This window comes from Ascidiella aspersa, chromosome 8, assembly GCF_963924565.1.
Source record: "Ascidiella aspersa chromosome 8, kaAscAspe10.2, whole genome shotgun sequence".
NCBI lineage: Eukaryota > Metazoa > Chordata > Ascidiacea > Phlebobranchia > Ascidiidae > Ascidiella > Ascidiella aspersa.
Genome location: NC_139454.1, coordinates 12,167,951 through 12,191,182, shown reverse-complemented (window position 1 = coordinate 12,191,182; position 23,232 = coordinate 12,167,951). Strand labels below are relative to the sequence as shown.

At 35.0% G+C, this 23,232-nt stretch overlaps 1 protein-coding gene across 1 annotated transcript in view; it reads left to right on the top strand.

Moving 5' to 3' along the window:
- Nucleotides 1–16,754: 16,754 nt before the first annotated feature.
- Nucleotides 16,755–23,232, top strand: part of LOC146136153 (receptor-type tyrosine-protein phosphatase eta-like) — a 42,749-nt gene continuing 36,271 nt past the window's right edge. The window contains exons 1-4 of the mRNA XM_083396169.1: nt 16,755–16,977; nt 17,250–17,498; nt 20,428–20,724; nt 21,284–21,580. Coding sequence (XP_083252295.1) covers nt 16,755–16,977; nt 17,250–17,498; nt 20,428–20,724; nt 21,284–21,580 — 1,066 coding nt within the window. The remainder of the gene's footprint in view (nt 16,978–17,249; nt 17,499–20,427; nt 20,725–21,283; nt 21,581–23,232) is intronic.

The window sequence follows — 23,232 nt, the reverse complement described above, 5'->3', positions numbered from 1 at the left end:
CTAGGCCTACATAAAAGTACACTTTTTCGCGCATCTTAACATGACTTTATACTAAGATTTATTTATTGAGTAGGCCAAATCTTTTCAGTACAGCTGCATTTTTATATTTATGACTATTGTTTTTCCCAATCAGGAACCTTCTTATTTGCCCAAACAACGTTGATAATGTACTCCATGCTATCCATACATGCCAGGCCTTCTTATACCACAGTACTAGTTAAAAATAAACCTAGTCCGACTTCCTAATCCAGATTTCGATTCCAGGCAAATGTGCCCATTTCGCCGAGTTTCGAGTCCAGTTTTACCTCAACAGCCTGTATTTCACTCATTTGTGTATAGCCTAAATAAAATAAGCTAGGCCTGTCACGCCAAACGTGGTCCGGCCAAAATCGGTCCAGCCGGATCAATTTTGGTCGTAATCAAGCGCCAAAACGGGTCCGGTCGGATCGATTTTGGCGTTGGAACAGCCGCTAAAACAGGTCTGGCTAGGGTTAGGGTTAGGGTTAGGCCGGATCAGTTTTGGCCTAGCCGGACCTGTTTTAGCGGCTGTTCCAACGCCAAAATTGATCCGACCGGATGAGTTTTGGCCCCGGACCAAATTTCGCGTTACAGGCCTATCGGAACGACTAATAATTCACCAATCTACTCATAATTGTGTCATATTTTTTATCCACCGACAAATGGTTGGAAAATATTCTACCAAATAGAGGTGATCTTACGTACGGTAATCTTAGTTTTACGGAAATTGCAGTCCCGAGTGCGGCTCCTGCAAAACAAACCTACCGTACTTTGTTGTGTCCTGAGTCGTGAGTCCGATTCCGCAGCACTGCTTCAAAAATATAGGCCTATAACTCTGAGGCCTTATTTGTAATAATACCTTGAAGCAATACAAGAGAAATAACGGTAGGCTATACCAAAAAGTTAATTTGAGGTCGATTTGCTCGCCAGGTGCACCACGATTATCTTGTGGACCTCAGGTGCGCCACAATGGTAGAAAATAAAAATAAACACTGTTCTAACCGTTAGTACAATGTATTTTATTTCTAACCTATTGCCACAGTCTCCTTGGTTAAGACCAAATTTTAAGGGCATATTTGCGCCTGACATAGACCGGGGGCATAAAGTTTCTTAAAGTTACTTGTATAGCCTACTGATTTTACGTTATGTCGTAAATATTGCGACGTCATCACAGATGTTTATCTGGTAGGCCTACCGCCCCTAAACAAAATTCCTTGATCCGCTCTGATGAATGCGCCGTTTTCAGTAGTCCATTTTAGTCAGTTATTTTTACAAATGAGCGAATTAGTAATAAACACAAAGTATTCGGAAACAATAAAAAACGCTGTAAGCAAAAGTGGTAGGTTCGAACCTTCGAACGAGGCATAGAAAGACATACGCAAAAATACGACTTGTTCTTTTATTTTTTTTCTGTGCTTGGAAAAGCAAAAAAAATGCGTCGTTTATTTAATTTTTGTCCATACAATCAACGTTGTTGATGCAATATCGGTTTTAAAACATGGAATATAGGTTTTGAAAATAGGTATTGGAACCATAAGTATTTTATGTTTCGGAAAAGTAAGTTTTATTTTGCAGTTCCTGTAGTGGACAGAGGAGATAAGTGCTTAAAGTTGTAAATTTTTGGTTATAAAATTAGGTCAATATAGAGACTTCTTTTTGAATAAGGTGTGAAGTTCTATTTGAATAATGTGTAAGAATTGTATTTAAGAATAAAAATTAAGGGCACTTGGGCGCTGGTCTAGAATCCTACCACATTTATGAAATTAATGCACAAAATTTGAGGGCGCTCTTTCACTATTGTACGTGAAAAGTTATGCAAAAAAATAAAATAATAATACCGCATACCACAACGCATATTGTTTGGGTTAGCGTGCGGGTTAGCGTTTGGGTGAGGGTGGGTCAAGTAATATTATATTCTTTGTTTAATAATAATACTTGACCCACCATAACTCAAACGCTAACCCGCACCCTAACCCAAAAAATTAATATTTTTTTTTAGGGTTTTATATTGCTAACCATATTGGTGTTAATGTGAGACTTAGCTTTTGGGTTTAGATGGGTCAAGTATTATTATTATTATTATATTTATTCTTACATTTTTGCCTTCTCAATTTAAACTTCGACTCATTAGTGTTAAAATAATTGTTGTAGTATTCCAAGCCAGCCTAATATTTACGTTAGGATGCTGGTTAGCGTTTGGGTGTGGGCCAGATTGGAAAGTTTGGATTTTGCGTGGGGGAGACGATTTTGCAGCTTGAAATTGCTCGGCTGTAGTAACGTTTCTGCCCAAATTTGCGCGGCTGTAATAACAATATTTTTTAAATTTGAACGGCTGAAAATGGAGTATTAAACTGAAAACCGTTAGCGCGACGAAAGTTTTGCGCGTTTCAGCAATTATTCGCGGCTAACCGCATTTAACATTGATTTTGCATAAAATGCGCAGCTGTGACCGCGGTTGAGCGGGAAATTGCACGGGGGATAAATCCCCCGGGCAGGCCTTTTCAACCTGGGGTGTGGGTTAAAATTACTAAATAGAAGACCTTGTTATAATTGTATAGACATCCTTCTACATTTGCTGGTCATCAGATTGGCTAAGAGCATTGTAAGCAAGGGCGAATCTACAGGAGGCACCTTGCCATGCCCCCCTGAAAAAACCTATATTTTTCAAAACTTTTATAATGTTAATACTTGTATGTTTGAACTTCGGAAAGTCGACTAAATCCATTGATAGCAAAGGCGGTATGTTTATTAAAGTCACGGAATATATTTCGCTATGTTACTAACAAAATATTAAAGTCTTATTCTGTTAAATTAAGACATAAATTTCAATACTTTTTACCAATATATGATTATTTTTTTGTGCAAAATGGTGTAGTAGTTTGCAACATTAAAAAATAGAAAGCTGTTCGTTAGATTTTGGGACCAAAAGCTAGCCAGCACACTAGCTATACGAAGAAATTTCAAAGGCAAAAAAAACATATTTAACCTCATTTTTTAGAATTACCACAACAATAAGAATGACCTATATATACAAAATAAAAATTAAAAAATTAAAAATTAAAACAAATATTAATATTCAAAATTAATATTCGCAATAATTTTTAATAAAAAATAATTTACGCAACAAGCGACCAACAAAATCGCATAGCGCTTGATAATACCTTTCCAACGATGCCACACATGACTCGGTGATAGTTGAGGCCATACGCTTTTATCGTCGATAACCGATCCTAAAATTCATAAGCGATCGCGGTAATATTTAAACGCCCGTCACTTGCCCAATTCAAAGTGCAAGTGAACGAAATTTTATCAAGACATTTCTACAAGCCTTATAATGCCATAGAAAGAAAACAAAGTAAAAAATTTTAATGTTGAAAATATTTCAAATTTAACATTTGTTATGCGTAATATCGAGTTTTTTCATCCCACCAACATCCAACCAAAAAAGACCCAAAAATCAATTTACGCAACTAGAGACCAACAAAATCGCATAGCGCTTGATAATACCTTTCCAACGATGCCACACATGACTCGGTGATAGTTGAGGCCATATGCTTTTATCGTCGATAACCGATCCTAAAATTCATAAGCGATTGCGGTAATATTTAAACGCCCGTCACTTGCCTAATTCAAAGTGCAAGTGAATGAAATTTTATCAAGACATTTCTACAAGCCTTATAATGCCATAGAATATTTTCAACATTAAATTTTTTTACTTTTTTTTCTTTCTATGGCATGGCTTGTAGAAATGTCTTGATAAAATTTCGTTCACTTGCACTTGGGATGAAAACACTCGATATTACGCATAACAAATGTTAAATTTGAAATATTTTCAACATTAAAATTTCTTACTTTTTTTTCTTTCTATGGCATTATAAGGCTTGTAGAAATGTCTTGATAAAATTTCGTTCACTTGCACTTTGAATTGGGCAAGTGACGGGCGTTTAAATATTACCGCGATCGCTTATGAATTTTAGGATCGGTTAATCGACGATAAAAGCGTATGGCCTCAACTATCACCGAGTCATGTGTGGCATCGTTGGAAAGGTATTATCAAGCGCTATGCGATTTTGTTGGTCTCTAGTTGCGTAAATTGATTTTTGGGTCTTTTTTGGTCGGATGTTGGTGGGATGAAAAAACTCGATATTACGCATAACATATGTTAAATTTAAAATATTTTCAACATTAATTTTTTTTTACTTTTTTTTCTTTCTATGGCATTATAAGGTTTGCAGAAATGTCTTGATAAAATTTCGTTCACTTGCACTTTGAATTGGGCAAGTGACGGGCGTTTAAATATTACCGCGATCGCTTATGAATTTTAGGATCGGTTATCGACGATAAAAGCGTATGGCCTCAACTATCACCGAGTCATGTGTGGCATCGTTGGAAAGGTATTATCAAGCGCTATGCGATTTTGTTGGTCTCTAGTTGTGTAAATTATTTTTTATTAAAAATTATTGCTATGCGATTTTGTTGGTCTCTTGTTGCGTAAATTATTTTTTATTAAAAATTATTGCGAATATTAATATTTTTTTTTATTTTTTAATTTTTATTTTGTAAATATTGGTCATTCTTATTGTTGTGGTAAAATTTTTTTTCTAAAAAAATGAGGTTAAATATGTTTTTTTTGCCTTTGAAATTTCTTCGTATACCTAGTGTGCTGGCTAGCTTTTGGTGATTTTGGGCTATAATTTCATCCAGAAATAAAGACGTTACTCTTAAATCACAGCAAACTTGACCTTCAATATTAAATTTTGATATGTGGTAGCAGTCGCGTAGCGTGACCGTTTCAAAGGGGGGTGTCCCGAATTTCCAACCTAGGGAATTCCCCTATTTTCGGTCTGACGTTAATGAGCAATGACGTCATAAAACAGTGACGGGTGTAACGTCATAAAATAGTGATTGTAATGACGTCGTAAAACATTCTAATCAGAAACAACTAACGTCCAGCAAATGCGAACAGGTGCGTCGTCCACACTCCTGCCAGGCGAAAAATTAAATCAAGACCGTATAATATGTGTGATTGATTTTGGAAGAATCATAAACTATCAACAGCGCAGTTTCCTAAGTTCCATGTGCGGGACTAGCGTTAAATTACAAGCACGCCTTTCGCCACGTGCATTACTAAACGAAGATCATTTTTCCCCGGGTGTTATTATGTCACAATTAGCACAACATCTGCGCCAAGCAGTGTGCCAAGTCAGTTAAAATACAAGCTGCGGTTGAGGGGAAATAAGTTGTGTCAGCTGCAGACTAAACAAAAACACGTGGTCTTAGACTTACAATATGCTTTTAGAGAATAATTTTGTAAACTAACGTAACTTAAAAACGGGCGACTTTGAAATGCGCACATCATTATATCACCTTTTAAGAAAAACGAAAAACAAACAATAATATTACTCACAAAAAGGGGGTGTAGCAAACCCCGGCCCCCTGGATACGCCACTGTGTCACATGACCAGTAACCTAAATAACCTAGGGGGTCTGGGGAGATGTGTTATAAACACCCCTAGAGGGTACGGGCGGATCCCGAAAAAAATTACATTTCGTCTATTCTAGACGCTAAAAACAGAGATTAGTTATGATGAGCTTACGATAGAAAATTTACAACACCTCGTATTCAAGTCAGATTGTCAAGTGATTTTAATTGCGCGCGAAACGCTATGGAATTGCGGTGTCAGAACAGCCTCTGTGACGTATCAATCACAAACTGTTGCCCTTCGTTGTCAGCAAAATTAACAATGCTTATCAACAAATTTGGTGATATTTGTAGTTTAATTTTGCCAATGGTATGAAGCGTGGCTTTAAAATCGCCCTTTTTGATCTCTGTATAATTAGTAAATTATTTCGCTGAAACTGTGCAAGAAAAACACAAACATGGCTTATTACTGAAGTTAAGACGGCGATTTATTATCGCCCCTGTGTGGTAGTATGCCAGAGTTTTTTCTTCTAGGTACTTTTGCAACTTTATAATGGCTGTCCAAATGTATGACTGGAAATTTGTTTATGCTATTATGTTAAAATGTTCAAATATGTCTTTTTCAGATTTGTTATGCTAAAAATTTTGAAATATGTAGTAAGTTTTCCCAGAATACTTTACAGAAAAAAATATACACTACAACGTTTGTGATAGTAGTTCCTTGAAAACAGGTATGTTACAGTGTTTAATGTACAATAAGTTTTATTCAAGCTACGTACAGATAAAAAGTACCCAAATCAGTTTTATCTGGAACTACGTACGGACAAAAAATGGCCTAAATTAATTTTATATGAGCTGCGTACTGACAAAAAACAGCGGCAATGTTTTTAATGTGAATGGGTCACACGTCTTAACTAATGCAGAACCACAATTAAACGCAAAACGCTGTTTTTTATCTCTTGTTTTGTCGACCAATTTTTTGTAAATGCAGGATGTTTTTTTCTCTTTTACAGTTCGTTATACTGCAAGGGTGTATTCGACAAATGACAACCTCAAGTAGGCGTGTAGCGTGACTTTTTTTTAAATTTTTTGCGTTTCGTTTGTTGTAGACGCTGCAAACAGTGATTATTAGGTGAGTGAGTCTCTGTAAAATTGTCTATATATACTTGACGTGAGAAAAATCAACATTTCAACTAGTTGACCAACGTATGTCCGAATATCACACGCTTTTACTGGGAAATAAAACAGTATGACTTTGTGGTGTTAGAATGTAGTAGTTTAATTGTTACACTTGGCTGTCAGTGAAATAAAGAATTTTTAAACAAATCACCTATTGTATAAAACGTAACTTCGAAATTGCCAATTTTCTTAGAGATATCCTAAGAGATGCTAAACCAAAACAAATATATACTTCTACAAATAAATTGTATATCTCAACTAGGGATGTTCAAAGTAGAATCCCAAGGGATTCTAGAATAATAGGTTTCGAATCTAGAATAACAAATCTAGAATCGCAAATTCTAGTATATTTTGATTAAATTATTATTTACACTCGATTTTGTTTGGGGAAGGGATTAATCTTAATCTACCGTACAGGGACCACAATCACAGCAATAAATCGCCCAAACAATTTGCTAACATGTGTACATTATACTGTTTTTATTTGACGCAGTTGTGTAAACTGTAATATGTCTACTGTCCAGGTTGTTGCCAAAACTTATATTTTTGCCAATAATAAGTACAATGCAACACTGCACAGGAACTCTTTAGCATTTAAAGCATTGTTGGGTCTTAGTGCTTCTTTTTGACTAACATGATCTGTTATGCAGACAAATAATGTACTGCGAAGAATACAAAGTAACTATTGACATAACGAATACTTGACAATTACGCTGTGTATAACTGCACATCATAGCTGAATATTGGCCTAAAGATGATCTTAAGTAACCCTATAACGCATTTTGTCGACGGCCAGCCGTTTGGCAATGTAATGTTACTTTTGCAACTTAACGCATATAGGTAAATTGCGAACTCCACACCTGGCTTTGCATGTTAGTCACTCGCCCAATAATGCTTGGATGACACTTAATTTTATTAGACGAACGTTATCGCGAGACATGACACCCGATCCATTAGAAATCAGTGCATTTCTAAGCAAAAAGGTCTACGACAATCAGGGCATCCAATGGCAGAAAAGTCTAGACTTTTAGACCTTGAGGTCCTGGCAATGCACTGATTTGGACCTTTAGGTAAACTCCCGGCGAAGATAAATTAAAAATATTCATTAAAAGTTCAAAAGATAACAAAAAATGTGAGATAGGATTAATAACACTTGACCCACCTAAACCCTAACGCTAACCCGAATCCTAACCCAAATAATGTGCGTTATTTTAATAATTCTTTAAATGCTGGGGAAAAAAGCCCAAACTCAGATGGTTTCTCGTCCATTGTATTTAAGATTATTACGTCACAAATTGAGGTATTGGGGCCTGAAGCGTTATAATTATTAAATTATCGCACATTATTTGGGTTAGGGCGCTGGTTAGCGTTTGGGTTTGATTGGGTCAAGTATTGTTAAACTTAATCTTCTTATGCACATTTGTTAATGCAAATTAGTGCATTGTCCAAGACCTCAAAGTCTAAAAGTCGGACTTTTTGATCCTTTGAATGCACTGATTGTCGTAGACCTTTTTGCTTAGAACTGCACTGATTTCTGACGGATCGGGTGGACATGAAGTAATGTAATAAGTCGCACGAAAAAACGCTGACACTGCATTACCAGGTTACATTTAAAGCAAGCTCTATAAATTGGTCGCCGCAGCGACAGGCCGACTGACCTCACGCGTTTGTACAATTAGGCGCAGCAATCGGCGGTAAAAACTTAAAATTATATCGGTTCCAATTACCCGACATAAAGGGAAGAATTGGAATCCAAGGATTCCATATTTTACTTTGAACATCCCTAATCTCAACGAAATGAAACATATATTGCCGCAGTGTTAAAGATTACCATGGATTAAACATTTTGAGTTTTAGTCATTAGGTAGGTCATGTGTATCCATCCGCTTTGTTCGCTTTTTGACGTGCTTATGTAAAAGGGCTTTTAAATGGAAGTTTCGTTAGTGCTAATGGTAACTAGAAGTGAAGTGAGTTTTTTTTTTAAATCGTGGATGCCAAACAAACCGTACGTAATCACAAAAGTTTGTCAGCTTAGTAGCTTGTTGCACCGTAGTTAAAACTTACTAAATTGTTAGTGCATCAATTCACAAAGACTCAAATGACCATCATATTTGTTTGCACTTTTACCAACTCGAAAATTTAAGTCAATCCAAGACAGACCTGTCATTGATAAATCATGCAGTTTACTGCTATACGAAAATGTATGTCGCTTCTTGTAAGCTACCCTTTCCATTGCCTCCTGTTTACTACTATTGTAGATGGAATGGTACTGCCTGTTACAACTGCGACAGTCTTACATTGCTTTTCAAGATTTAGGCTAATTAAAACGTTCAACCAAGCGGCCTGCGGCAAGAGCGTTTGAGACGCTAATAAATGTGCGGTGCACCATATGTTAAATTCTACTCAAAAAGTTGAGAACAATATATTAATAATTACATGGTTTCTATCTTGTTGGCAGGTCATTTTTAATTGTTTTTTCGTTATCTAATTAATTGATTTTTCGTTATCTTGCTTTGGGATTACTTGGCTCGAGATAAGCGAAAATCGTTTAAGAGGTCGCAGCAATAAACAGCGGCGGGTTTTTAATGACAGTATAACATCGCATATAACATCATGGCAAACACAGTTTTAGTTTTGTGATTATTGTTTACTGAGAACCCACGCTATGCCCCTGATGCTAAATCAAGCCTTCTTCGTTTTTTTCTTCTTAAAATGCTCAGTTAGGCTAATATTTCTCAGTGTTCGCTGTCTGCGCTAATATCCAATATTGGAGTAACAACGGAATGTGTAACTAATGCAGATTCTTTTATATAAGGTTGCCTAACTGTGACTGTTCTAAGTTGCCTTTTTTATGTAATGATAGTTTCTGCAAATCCTAAAACCACATGTTTGGTGTGTAATTGACACAACTTATTTTCTCTCAACCGCAGCTTGTATTTTAGCTGACTTGGCCCACTATTCAGCACAGATGTTGCGCTAATCGTGGCATAATAACACCCGGGAAAACCGATTGTGCAAGTAATTTAGCATAGTCCTGAATATTGTGAAATTTGATGATGACTAAAGTCTTTATCAGTTAACAGTCAATATACACAATGATGGTTACAACAACTTAGTTCCTTAATTAGAATGAACAAATATGCAAAGTTACCAACACATATAACAATTAACATGGCATAAATATAAAACTTAACTTACACCAAAACAAAAGTAGATCTTAACAGAAACACGGTCATGTCTAAAATGAAGGATGAAGGAGAAACATTTCTGCTTGAGGCATAGCCGCACTAGGAACAGTGTTTAATTAAATAAATAGGTTAACACATGAAACTAGGAAACTGCGCTCCTCATAGTCAAAACATGATTCCACCCAAATCAATCACACATATTTCACCACTTCGGTTTAATCTTTCATCGAAGTTAACGATTGCACACTAGGGCAATTTTAACGCACTTGTTTGCTTTGCGTCTCAAAGATTCAAGAAGTTTCAATTTGCTGCTATTACTATAAATTTCTCATGGCACTTTTGTGCAAAAAAAAATGTCCTATATTGATTTTAACATCGATAAGGCAACTATAATATTTTTTGGATTTGCACAGTTCTAGAAAACATGGTGTGCCAGCTTTTTTTAGACCTGCAAAGTTATCCCGGGATGTAATGCTGATCAGGCATTGTATCTGACTTTATCTTGATTTTATTTTTTTAGTTAGAAGACATTTCTTCAAAGGAAACATGATTCAACTTGCATCAATCTCATTTTTTCTACTACTTAATGCAGTAAGTTATTTTTCACTATTTTACAGTTTATAAATGAAACTACAACTAAAATAATTTAAGTTTCAATAGTTATAACAACAATTGCAAAACTTATAAAAAAAGAAGATTTAAATTAGGAGCGAGTGGCTGTTTAAATTTGTTTGTTTGACTCTTGAAATCTATAACATTTTACAATGTTTACGCATTAACGTTAGTTTGTAATGTGGTTTTAATTGTTCACATGAAAAGGGGAATGTGCAATTGAAGCATCAAATCACAAACTGTTGCATAATAGCAATGCTGATTAACAATTTTATGTATATTTGCAGTTTGATTTTGCTGATTGAAGTAAGCTACTGAAGTGTAGCTTCAGAATAACTATTTTATACTTCTCAGTTTAGTTGGTTAATAGTTCAGCTATAACTGTGCGAGAAAACTACAGACATTGCTTTTTACCGAAGTTATAGCAAGCTGACCATTTACTATTAGTTTGGTTCTCTTCAGCAGGAATCGTTTTTTTTTTTGTTATTTTTTATTATTCGTCATAAAGGAGATGGTTTACTTAGGTCATGCAACTTTATAATATTTGGCTTGGTTTGTCCGCTGGTTACCTACGTTCATATAACAAGGCAGAGATGGAGCAGCGTCGTGCACTTTGCTCCCAAACGGCTTTTTAACAGGGCAGGCAAGTAGCGTGCATCTTAAACGAGCGCGGCACAATACGCCAGTAGTTCTTGACCAGGTAAATTTAAACTGGTACAAAAAAGAAATTTTCATTTTCAAACCAAACAGCATTTATTTTAAATTTCTTGCAAGTTTTTATTACATTTCCGAAAATATAAAATGTTAAAAAATATATGTCCAATATTTTTTAATACATTTTCTGTTTGTTCGCTGTGCACTTGGTAGCTTTCCATGGCGCAACAGTAGAAAATTAGTGACTGGCCCGATGAATCACATCGGGCCATATGTTGCCGACCCCAGTCTTACACCAATATCGGATATTAACGTGGACAACAAACAGCGAGAAACATCAGCTCCGCCTAACTCGGCGTTTTTAGAGAGAAAAAGCGGAAACCGCTTGATTCATTGTTATTAATTGTCCAACACACACTTGCTGATCAGCCAATCCGAACGAATAACGAAAGGGGAAAGAGAAAAACTACTAGCGTGTACGGTCGACCAAACAAAAGACAAAAAACGACTTTTAAAATCCTTTAGTACTTACATTTTGTGAATGTACGAGGACTAGAAAAAAGTACGGAGTTGTTTTAACTTACTTTGTACAAGAGCTTACAAAAAATATTTAATGCTTACACAGACCTTAATTTTAAATGCTTTACTTTTAAGGTGCCATCACTGTCTGATCTTAATGACGGCGATATATCTGCTATTAACATTGGCACAATGCAGTTTACGGTTACTTGCTTGATGTGCAATGATTCAAATTATAACTATACGATCTTTGTAAAAGAAACCACTGATGCATCTACAGATACCACAAAGTCTCCTGCGAGTTTTCCTGTAAGTCCTGTTGATGGAAGCTAAATCGTAATGTTTCATTTAATAATATATTGTTTTATAATAGCAGTTAATAATAAAACAAACATATGTACATAAATAGGATTTTAATCAAGTTTTATGTTTCCTACTAAAGTATGATGTTACAAAAACAACAGTTGGCTCACTAATTCAACCCGGGACTTGGTATAACGTGTCAGTTTTTGAAACTAACAAAACAGATATTGCAGATCAAAGCTCTGCTAGTCTATCTGTTGCAACAAGTAAGACTTTTTTTACCATTTAAAGTAATTACCTCATGCTTGTTATTTGTCAAAATAGCTTATATGTCTATGTTGATTCCTATTTTGTTTACCTAAGCTAAGGTACCCACAATTTTGTTCATGAGTTGAAATCATTATTAAAAAGGCATAAATTATAATAAAAAACTTTTTTAGGTGTTCAGTTTCAGTCAGTCATAAAGATTTGTCTTTTCTTTGTAACCATGAAAATTTCAGGAATTTACCTAACTAACAAATTTTATGAAAGTACCCAGGCACAATTATAGTTATTTTGAATACTGTGTTTTAAGTAACCCACAATTATAATAAACTTTATAAATACATTTGATTCATAAACAAGCCAAACGCCAGATGCCAGAGAGACTGAGACTAACAGAAGCAGGAAACAAAGAAAAAAAGGCTGTATCCCGAGCCATTTTGAACTGCTATATAATAAAGGAGAGCAGTTTGCCCTAGACCAGACCTGGGTAACATACGTCCCCAGGAGAAAAAAACAAAAAACAGACCAGGGTGACTTTCTACATGTTTGATTGAAACATATATATACATTCTTTCCAGAACCGATCTATGACCCCGTCAAACTCTATATTTAGCCTGTTTTAAAGACAAAAATGAAATTGTTTTTGCATTTATGCGAATCTCTGTTGTCTTTCTCGTATGATTCCTGTGTTTTTGAGCGTCTTTAAAGACAAAATTTGCCCTCTGCACTGTGACAAACTTACCCTAAAATTTGTAAATGGATTTTTTGCGCTTTGATTGAAAGTATTCAATCCCATCTAAATTAAATATTGCATTTTACACAAAATAGCCGATTTTTTCGCTTTCGCGCGATATCTTGTTGCCTTCAAATCGACTTATGCTGTACATTTGTGCGCAACTGCTAGCATAATAACAGGTCTTTAGCTTACTTGTTTTATAGCCTTGTAGTATGATATTGCATGTATTTAGGGTCCTATTTTTGACCTGGCCTGCATATTATTTTATGTTTCTTATGCAGCCCGCTGTGAAAATAATTGCCTACCCCTGCCCTAGACTGATAGTAGAAGGCAATTACATAGGTGGAGGTATATTTGTGTGTGATGTGCTTAGCCCAGGTTATCGTGCTAATATTTTAATTTGAACCATTCAAGACACAACATTGTTTTGTGGGTATAGGATTGGTATTTTCCACTGCAAGCTTGGCAAGAAACAGCTTCAAATGGCTAAACAGCAATTTTCTGTTTCAATTGTTGCAAAATGAATCCTGCATCGTTTTATGGGGTTGTGTATTTTGTAAGGGGGTATTTTTCAGGGCCTTATTTTCTTGGGTGGTTCAATAATTGGGTCATTATAAATAGGGTTTTACACTTTGGTTTATTTGTTTTAGTGTTTTCAATGTTTTTAGAATTTAGTTTGTTTTAAACTCTTTTCAAAAAAATGCACCCCCAACCCTTGGGCCCAATCCACAAAAATCTACAACCTTCTTGATATTTTTTTTGTCTAAATTCTAGTATGTAAACCAACAGTTTTCTTATAAATCAACTTTTTGTATTCATTTCCATAAGACTACACGATTGTTGGCTTGTCCACCCCTAAAAATAAACAAGGGATTCGAAGTAGTATTTTTATGGTTCACTAGCGATTTGGTTTTCCTTAATAGCATATTGACAAACATTACAAAATGGAGATATATTACTAGTTGTTACTGTTGCTAGGTAGGTATAGAGAGCTTCAAATAACTTAACGTCACGCTATTTTATAGCTAAAAAATGGGACCCGCTTAATTTTTTTGAACAAGTTTAACTTTATGAGTACCAGATTATAAACCCTCAAAACTATTTGAGATGCAATTAACATTGCATCGCAGTGAACCTAAAAAAACAATAATTTTTTTCACAGCACCCACCGGTGGGTCACAACGCAGTAGCTAAATTTTAAGCATGAATGGATTGCAATGCCGTGAACCTGTTAAGAGTAAATAAACAGCAGACAAATAAATGTTTAAAAAAAATATGTCAAAAACAATTCTGTTTTTAGAAAATGGGGTTCGCAACTACTAAAGTAATCCGTTTAAAGCTTCCTCATTTACTTTTTTTTTCAGCTCCAGTGAAACCTGTTGTTAATGCTTCACAATCGACCAGTAATGCATTTCAGCAAATTGATGTAAGTTGGAATCTAGTGACTGGGGCCACAGAGTATAATGTAAGCTGGTCACCTACTGCTATTGGAAGTGTATTGGATCCTACCAACCTTGATGCTACTGCAACTCATGCCACTATTAAGGGCTTAAATACAGGAACAACATACGTTGTTACTGTGAAAGCAAAAAATTCTGGTGGTTTGAGTGATGGCGGTAACGATACTGCTACTACAAGTAAGAGTGCTAAATTATGTTCTTGAAGGCTGCCAGGTGCGCCACAGGTAAAAGGAAAAAAATAATATTGCAATTAGGTTTAATTTAAAAACAAAACGTAAACAAACCGGACGTAGTAAAATCATTAAAAAATTTTTCGCATTTACGTAGTTAAAATTGTCAAAAAGTATTTGAAATAGACTCGTGTATAGTTTGTCAACGAGGCGACGGTCCCGATGAATTACATCGGCTCGCTGGCCGTAGGTTGCCGACCCCAGTCTTAAACCAACATCTGATATTAACGCTGACAACAAACAGCGAGATACGTCAGCACCATCTAACTCAACGTTTTCAGAGTGAAAAAGAGGAAACCGTTTGATTTTTATTATTAATTGTCGAACACACTTGCTGATCAGCCAACCCGAACAAATAACGAAAGGGGAAAGAGAAAAACTATCTAGCGTGTACGGTCGACCTAACAAAAGACGAAAAATGGCATTTCGCGTTTGATTTTGGTTTCACATTAGCTTAGGACCCGTGACCCTGATACATGTAAAAACACTCAGCTTCGGACGGTGAGTAAAACCCTGACAAAAACAAACAAAAAACGATAAGAAAAGGGGGGGGGGGGGGGCGAACCCGACCCTGGATACACCACTGCTTGCTCATTACCAACAAAACGTAGCAGGTCTCGCAAACGAATTTTCCAACTTTGTATATTATGTTTAAAACAAGCGGTACATGTCTCCTGTAACTTCGTCAGAATTAATTGTACTTAAAGCTAATGCGTGTTTTGTCCTACATTAAAATTATGACGGACGAAGGTTAGTGCCAATCTACTTTGAGCAGTGTTCGTAACTTATTATCAGGCATACGTGCAGAAGGACCGAGCAAAGCGAGGGGGTATTTTTGGGCTATACCGATATTAAATATTGAAGAGACTTAAGCAAGAGGAGTCGGCGTAATTGAACGAGGATTTTTTATGTGTTTTGCGTTTAAAAGCTTATGTTTGAAATATTAAGTTTATTTGTCGATTTGAGTGACCAAACGTCTCAGCATATTAAACATTAGGAATTGGGGCGCTAGACGAAGCACTGTGTTATACGGAGTTTAAAAGTTAGGAAATAGGTTAACACTTGTCTATTTTAGACTCACTAATTGGCTTGACGCTTGTTTTATCACAGAAAGACTTTTTTTAAACACAGCTTACTCATCTGCTTAAGCTTGACCTACATTAGCGCAACCTGGTATTTCGTTTTTTCACCGCCGCTTGGGTTTAATTAATAGGTGCGAACGAACACAGATGGTACTTCTCCCCTTTTAATTCAGAAAAATTACGCATACTGTTAATGAACCACGATTGTGCTACTTGCAGTGTACATTATGCTAGCTTTAATATAGTGTTCATCAAGTGAAGTTGCACACGAAACTTGGCCGAATTCCAGGGCGTCAAATAACGCTGCAGACCCAAGTTCGGCGCCTATGAACAGTACAGAAAGTTAAAGGTAATGGCAACACAAGAACACAACGAAAATTTAGAATCTCAGCGAACATGTTAAAATGCATATTGCTGTAGCTTACACGCCTGTTTTCTCTACAGTGTTAAGAAGTCTGTTCGTTTCCCCAATGAAATATCTTCGTTATCAGGCTTGTTTGAGATTCCTTGAGTCGGTGATGGCGAACTAAATAAAACAACTATAATATAACAAGCGGTGATTAGGCGGTGGCGGTTATAAGCATCGACGTGTTTTTCGTGCCAGGTGCAATATTGCCGAAGTAACTACACAGCAATCACGGATTTAGTTTCCTGATCAAATTTTTTTGCTGAGATTTCAAAGGGGGATGTCAAGACTCCTAGACACCACCCACGCTATGCCCCTGGTTCTAGAATCCCTAGGGATTCTACTTTGAACATTATTATATACAGGGTCACTTCGGTCACCACCTCTACAGGCTATTAATGATAAGATTTGGGTTTCTAAAAAATAAAGAACCGGTGATTTAGATTTCTAGCAAAGCTTTTGTTTAAACAATTAGTTTTTAAAAGTTATACAAAAAACCTAATGTTGCAGCAAAAGATAAATATAATGTTGATGTGACTTCAATGTAGGAAAAGAAAAAAATACTCTAAATATATCAACAGATTAGCTGTAGTATAATTAATTTTCGTATAAAATGTAAAACAACTTTCAGAGCCTGCAGTACCAGAACCGGTTAATGCTGTGCAGTCAATTGACGATACAATGGGCAGCATATTTGTTACCTGGGGAGCTGTTAATGAAGCAACAGGTTATACAGTCAACTGGATTCCTAATCCTTCTGGGAGTTCATTGGCTCCTTCAAACCCTGTTGCTGCCACTAGTGCCACCATCAGTGGTTTAAGTAGTGGGACAACCTATAATGTTTCAGTTCGTGCAGAACATCCTGGTGGTAAAAGTAATGCTGGAAAAGCTGTAGCTACCACAAGTAAGAAAAATATATTTGTTGGATTATTGAAAAATCTACCATAAAAAAACATTTTGAGTTAACAACAAAACTCGTGTTTGTTTTACAACGCTAACTTGTGCTATAGCACATGGCAGGTTACTTATCACATTGTCAATGTAAATACTAAACCTTATGCATGTGGTTAAAATGCAGCTGCAACAAAAAAACATTTTGGTAATTACATGTATGATGAATGCTTGTAAATAATTGCTTTGGACAAGTGCCTTTATTTACCAAAATTGTTTTTATAGAACCGGCAATACCTGTAGTTACTGCAACAAGGTCAGACACTCCAACAACCATTGTTGATGTATCTTGGACTGAGGTTACCGAAGCAACTGGATATTTTGTTTACCATACACCAACTGATGGTACAGTAAATGAGATCTCTGGAAGAAGCACAACAATTAGTGGTCTTATTCCAGGAAAAAAGTATTCTGTCTCAGTTGAAGCTCTACATACTGGTGGAAATGTTAATGGAACAACTGTTGTTACCACAAGTAAGAATTATATGTTTATGTATGACTCTCATTTGTGTACATTGTTGTATGATATTGGCGTTGTACAGTATGTGTTTTTTGTTTGGTTAAGTTTTGTTTGAAATAGTACTGTTAAAAAATAGTTCAGCTTTTTTTTTCTAACAATTTCTTATATAATGATCCTGTAGTATTATAATAGATCCTAACACTGCAATTATATGAAGAAAAATGAGACACATAAATTACTCTTATACATGAGCATGTATATGAAAACCAAAGTTTGTTTTTTATTTCTTAACCCATACACACTTCAACTGACCAAATACAGATGTCAAGTTTGTCATAACTTTTGCTAGCGAAAGTTATTTTTTTACAGATGAAAATTGCTGACTACTGTTCATTTATTTTTTTCAGGTTTGATTTTCTGATACAACTGATGTTAGGTTGTTATTGTTTTACACACGAAAAGCCTAGCTGATGCTTTTTGTCTTTAATACATATCATACAGATTTTTGTATTTGTATACTGCAGTAATCTTTGAAACCAATCACACTTCATGGTTTTAGATCCTATTTAAATCAGCAGCTTGTTATAAAGGCTCGATTTTTTTTGGTGATAAAAATGATAAAAACGTGCCACTGAAAAAAGCAAAAATTATTATAATTGTTGAAAATCTAATTTAGCTTGTAAGTGGGGATGTCAGATAGTGTCTGATTGGAGTCCATACCTGATATCAAGTGATAGTACCATGCTAGTCCTGTACTAGGGTGATCTTAGTGCTGATTCAATAGCGAGTTTATATGTTTAATACTTTGCTTTCCAACCAAATATTTTTTACCCTGAAAGTTTAATTTCTAAGAAACTATTGCTTTAAATTAGGAAATAAATGGATTGCTAAATCCCTGCAAATTTGTCAGTAATGCTGTTAACGCTGTGACAAATTTTGATTAATTAGCGTTAATAATGACATTATTTGGCTTTTGGTCGCATTGTTATTACAATAAAATTCCAAGTATCGGCCATCAGTTTTTGTAAACATAGGCGGATCAAAATATGAAATATATAGCCTGAACATCAAAAAAATTCCTACAAAAGGTTTTTCAACGGTTTTGGGTAGTATTTATGATCAACAATAACATATTAAAAATCTAGGAGGAGCGGAGCACCAGAAAGTTGTTATTTTTAACATGGCTGCCAAAACAGTATCTACATAATAAAACAGAAAGTTTGTGAGATGTAAGTATGTGGCAAGATGTTCGCCCAATGTTATGTCACACTGGAAATGTTACGTCACACTCAATGCGGTTTACAACATGTTACAATGTGATTTTATCACTTATCAATATTGTGTTTAAGTATGTATTCCAGGCCCCAGCGTTAGTTAATTTTATATAGGTATATTTAGAAGTTTTTGTGTTAGGCAGAGTTTCAGTAAAAGATAGTTCAAGTTTAACGAATCCGCGCAAAACTTTTTTTCAAGCGCAATTACCTGTAGTCAAACCATATATTTTCATAACAATGTTTAAACCAGTTTTATAACCAAATCTTTACAAATTATTTGTGACATGAGTGATTTAAACTTCGTTGTCTGTGCTTTTTACATTTTCTCTTAAAGGATCTATTACTATACATCTTTATAAAACGTCAGTGGCAGTAAAAAATTACAACACTTCTATTAGAAATTTAGTGCCTAGTAAAAGGTACAATGCAATGGCACACTTCTTCCTGAAATTAGTGGTTCAAATGGCAGTTCAGTATCGACAGAGATTAATCTAAATACAGGTACATTAACATCTAATTACATGAAGTCAGCACACTGCCAAGTGGTTATCCCTGTTTACAAATAGCAAACTGTAAAAAATGCAATTGCCAAGTCATAACACTGCGAAGTGCTACTGATGTCCAAATAAACAACAGACTGTAAAATGTCTGTTAAACTTTGCAAGATGCCATTTTCTAAAACAAAAATTGGCTGCAGAGAGCCTTAATTAAATGAATATGTCTTTACACTATTTCAAAAGACTTTTATTGCAAGATACATCTTAACAAACAAAAGAGTAAAATTGTTTTCATTTACATGTTTAATAGTATTCCAAATTTGTAAATCATTTTACCTATCATCTGGCCATACATATATATGACGGTGACGTTCTTTTTAAATTGCTTGAAATAGATTCACTGTAAATTGTATAAATAGCAACAAGAGCTGTGTTCGCCAAACCTTTTATTGTCCTATCCTCCTCAGCAAGATGCAGTTTTTTCCATATAGCTTTAAAATATTGAATCAAGCCTTTTTATTTGCTTGCAGCATAAATGAACTATTTTGTGCACTTTTATTTTTGTATGTAAGTAAAATGAACTAGATTAGGCTCATTTCTGTTTGCACTTGGCATAAAAATACATAATTCACCTTGAAAGTTAAACCATTGGAAAACGTTTGTGTATTAAATTGGGTAAAGAAGGTATTAGACTTAAGTATCATTGCAAATAGTGATCTTGTTGGCTACGTAAGATGTTTGGTTTTGGAAATTTTTAGAAATATAACTTAATAGTTTGTTTAGATACATACTTCCTTGAACAACAGTTTGAAAAAAATGATAATCAGTAACATTGCTGGTGTAGTACGTAGATTGTAATTTAGTTCAACATTAGGTGTTTTTCTGTAAATAACAATTGTCTCATTAGTTTTTATGATTTAAACTAATCCCATCACAGCTCTGAAAGCTACTGGACGATAGTAATTTAAAGTTTGTTGTTTTCTTTTTGTCTGATTGACAAAAAGGAGGTTCCCTGTTACTACTACATTGGCTCTTTATAACACCAAACAGACTACGAGTTGTTTCAAACAAATACAGATCGCAAAATGTCTGGTCAAACATGGTTTCCAAATTACTTTTTCAAAAATTATTCTAGTAAGACTGTACTTCATGAACCTGCATTTTCTTCCAAGATCCTCCGACTCCTGCAACAGTTTTACTTGCTCAGGATGTAACTAACTCAACCACAGCTTTGCAAGTCAACTGGACCATAAGTGAATCCAACTTTGTTGTGACTGCTTTTCACATTGTTCTAATCGACTCAAAAGGAGTTGTTACACATCAAACTAAGGCAAATAACGGAACAGCAGTGAGTTACTTTCAGGTAGTTGGAAGTTTAGTACCTGGTGAAAGCTACAATGCCACAATTACTTCTGAAAGTACTGGTACAAATGGCAGCTCAACATCAACAGTGGACAATCAATATACAGGTACATCAACATGCAAGTGCCAAGTCCACACACTGCAAAGTGATACTTATGTTCGAATAAACAACAGACTGTAAAATGTCTGTTAAAATTTGCAAGATGCCATTTTCTAAAACAAAAATTGGCTGCAGAGAGTCTTAATTAAATGAATATGTTTTTACACTACTTTAAAAGACTTTTATTGCAAGATACATCTTGACAAACAAAAGAGTAAAATTGTTTTCATTTACATGTTTAATAGTATTCCAAATTTGGAAATCATTTTACCTATCATCTGGCCATACATATATATGACGGTGACATTCTTTTAAAATTGCTTGAAATAGATTCACTGCAAATTGTATAAATAGTAACAAGAGCTGTGTTTGCCAAACCTTGTGTTGTCCTATCCTCCTAAGCAAGATGCAGTATTTTTCCATATAACCTTAAAATATTGAGAGACTATGAGTTGTTTCAAACAAATACAGACCGCAAAATGTCTGGTAAAACATGGTTTCCAAATTATTTTTTTTTAAATTATTCTAGTAAGACTGTACTTTATGAACCTGCATTTTCTTCCAAGATCCTCCGACTCCTGCAACAGTTATACTTGCTCAGGATGCCACTAACTCAACCACAGCTTTGCAAGTCAACTGGACCATAAGTGAATTCAACTTTGTTGTCACTGCTTTTCACATTGTCCTAATCGACTCAAAAGGAGTTGTTACACGTCAAACTAAGGCAAATACTGGAACAACAGCAAGTTACTCTCATGTAGTTGGAAGTTTAGTACCTGGTGAAAGCTACAATGCCACAGTTACTTCTGAAAGTACTGGTACTAATGGCAGCTCAACATCGACAGTGGACAATCAATATACAGGTACATCAACATGCAATTGCCACGTCCACACACTGCGAAGTGGTACTTATGTTGAAATAAACAACAGACTGTAAAATGTCTGTTAAAATTTGCAAGATGCCATTTTCTGAAACAAAAATGGACTGCAGAGAGTCTTAATTAAATGAATATGTTTTTACACTACTTTAAAAGACTTTTATTGCAAGATACATCTTAACAAAGAAAAGAGTAAATTTGTTTTTTTGATTTACATGTTTAATAGTATTCCAAATTTGTAAACCATTTTACTTATCATCTGGCCATACATATATATGACGGTGACGTTCTTTTAAAATTGCTTGAAATAGATTCACTGCATATTGTATAAATAGTAACAAGAGCTGTGTTTCCCAAACCTTTTATTGTCCTATCCTCCTAAGCAAGATGCAGTTTTTTTCCATATAGCTTTAAAATATTGAATCAAGCCTTTTTCATTTGCTTGCAGCATAAATGAACTATTTTGTGCACTTTTATTTTTGTATGTAAGTATAATGGACTAGATTAGGCTCATTTCTGTTTGCACTTGGCATAAAAATACTAATTCACCTTGAAAGTTAAACCATTGGAAAACGTTTGTGTATTAAATTGGGTACAGAAGGTATTAGATTTAAGTATCATTGCAAATAGTGATCTTGTTGGCTACGTAAGATGTTTGGTTTTGGAAATTTATAGAAATATAACTTAATAGTTTGTTTAGATACATACTTCCTTGAACAACAGTTTGAAAAAAATGATAATCAGGAACATTGCTGGTGTAGTACGTAGATTGTAATTTAGTTCAACATTAGGTGTTTTTCTGTAAATAACAATTGTCTCATTAGTTTTTATGATTTAAACTAATCCCATCACAGCTCTGAAAGCTACTGGACGATAGTAATTTAAAGTTTGTTGTTTTCTTTTTGTCTGATTGACAAAAAGGAGGTTCCCTGTTACTACTACATTGGCTCTTTATAACACCAAACAGACTACGAGTTGTTTCAAACAAATACAGATCGCAAAATGTCTGGTCAAACATGGTTTCCAAATTACTTTTTGAAAAATTATTCTAGTAAGACTGTACTTCATGAACCTGCATTTTCTTCCAAGATCCTCCGACTCCTGCAACAATTATACTTGCTCAGGATGTAACTAACTCAACCACAGCTTTGCAAGTCAACTGGACCATAAGTGAATCCAAATTTGTTGTGACTGCTTTTCACATTGTTCTAATCGACTTAAAAGGAGTTGTTACACGTCAAACTAAGGCAAATACCGGAAAAGCAGGGAGTTACTTTCAGGTAGTTAGAAGTTTAGTTCCTGGTGAAAGCTACAATGCCACAGTTACTTCTGAAAGTACTGGTACAAATGGTAGCTCAACATCGACAGTGGACAATCAATATACAGGTACATCAACATGCAATTGCCAAGTCCACACACTGCGAAGTGGTACTTATGTTCAAATAAACAACAGACTGTAAAATGTCTGTTAAAATTTGCAAGATGCCATTTTCTAAAACAAAAATGGGCTGCAGAGAGTCTTAATTAAATGAATATGTTTTTACACTGCTTTAAAAGACTTTTATTGCAAGATACATCTTGACAAACAAAAGAGTAAAATTGTTTTCATTTACATGTTTAATAGTATTCCAAATTTG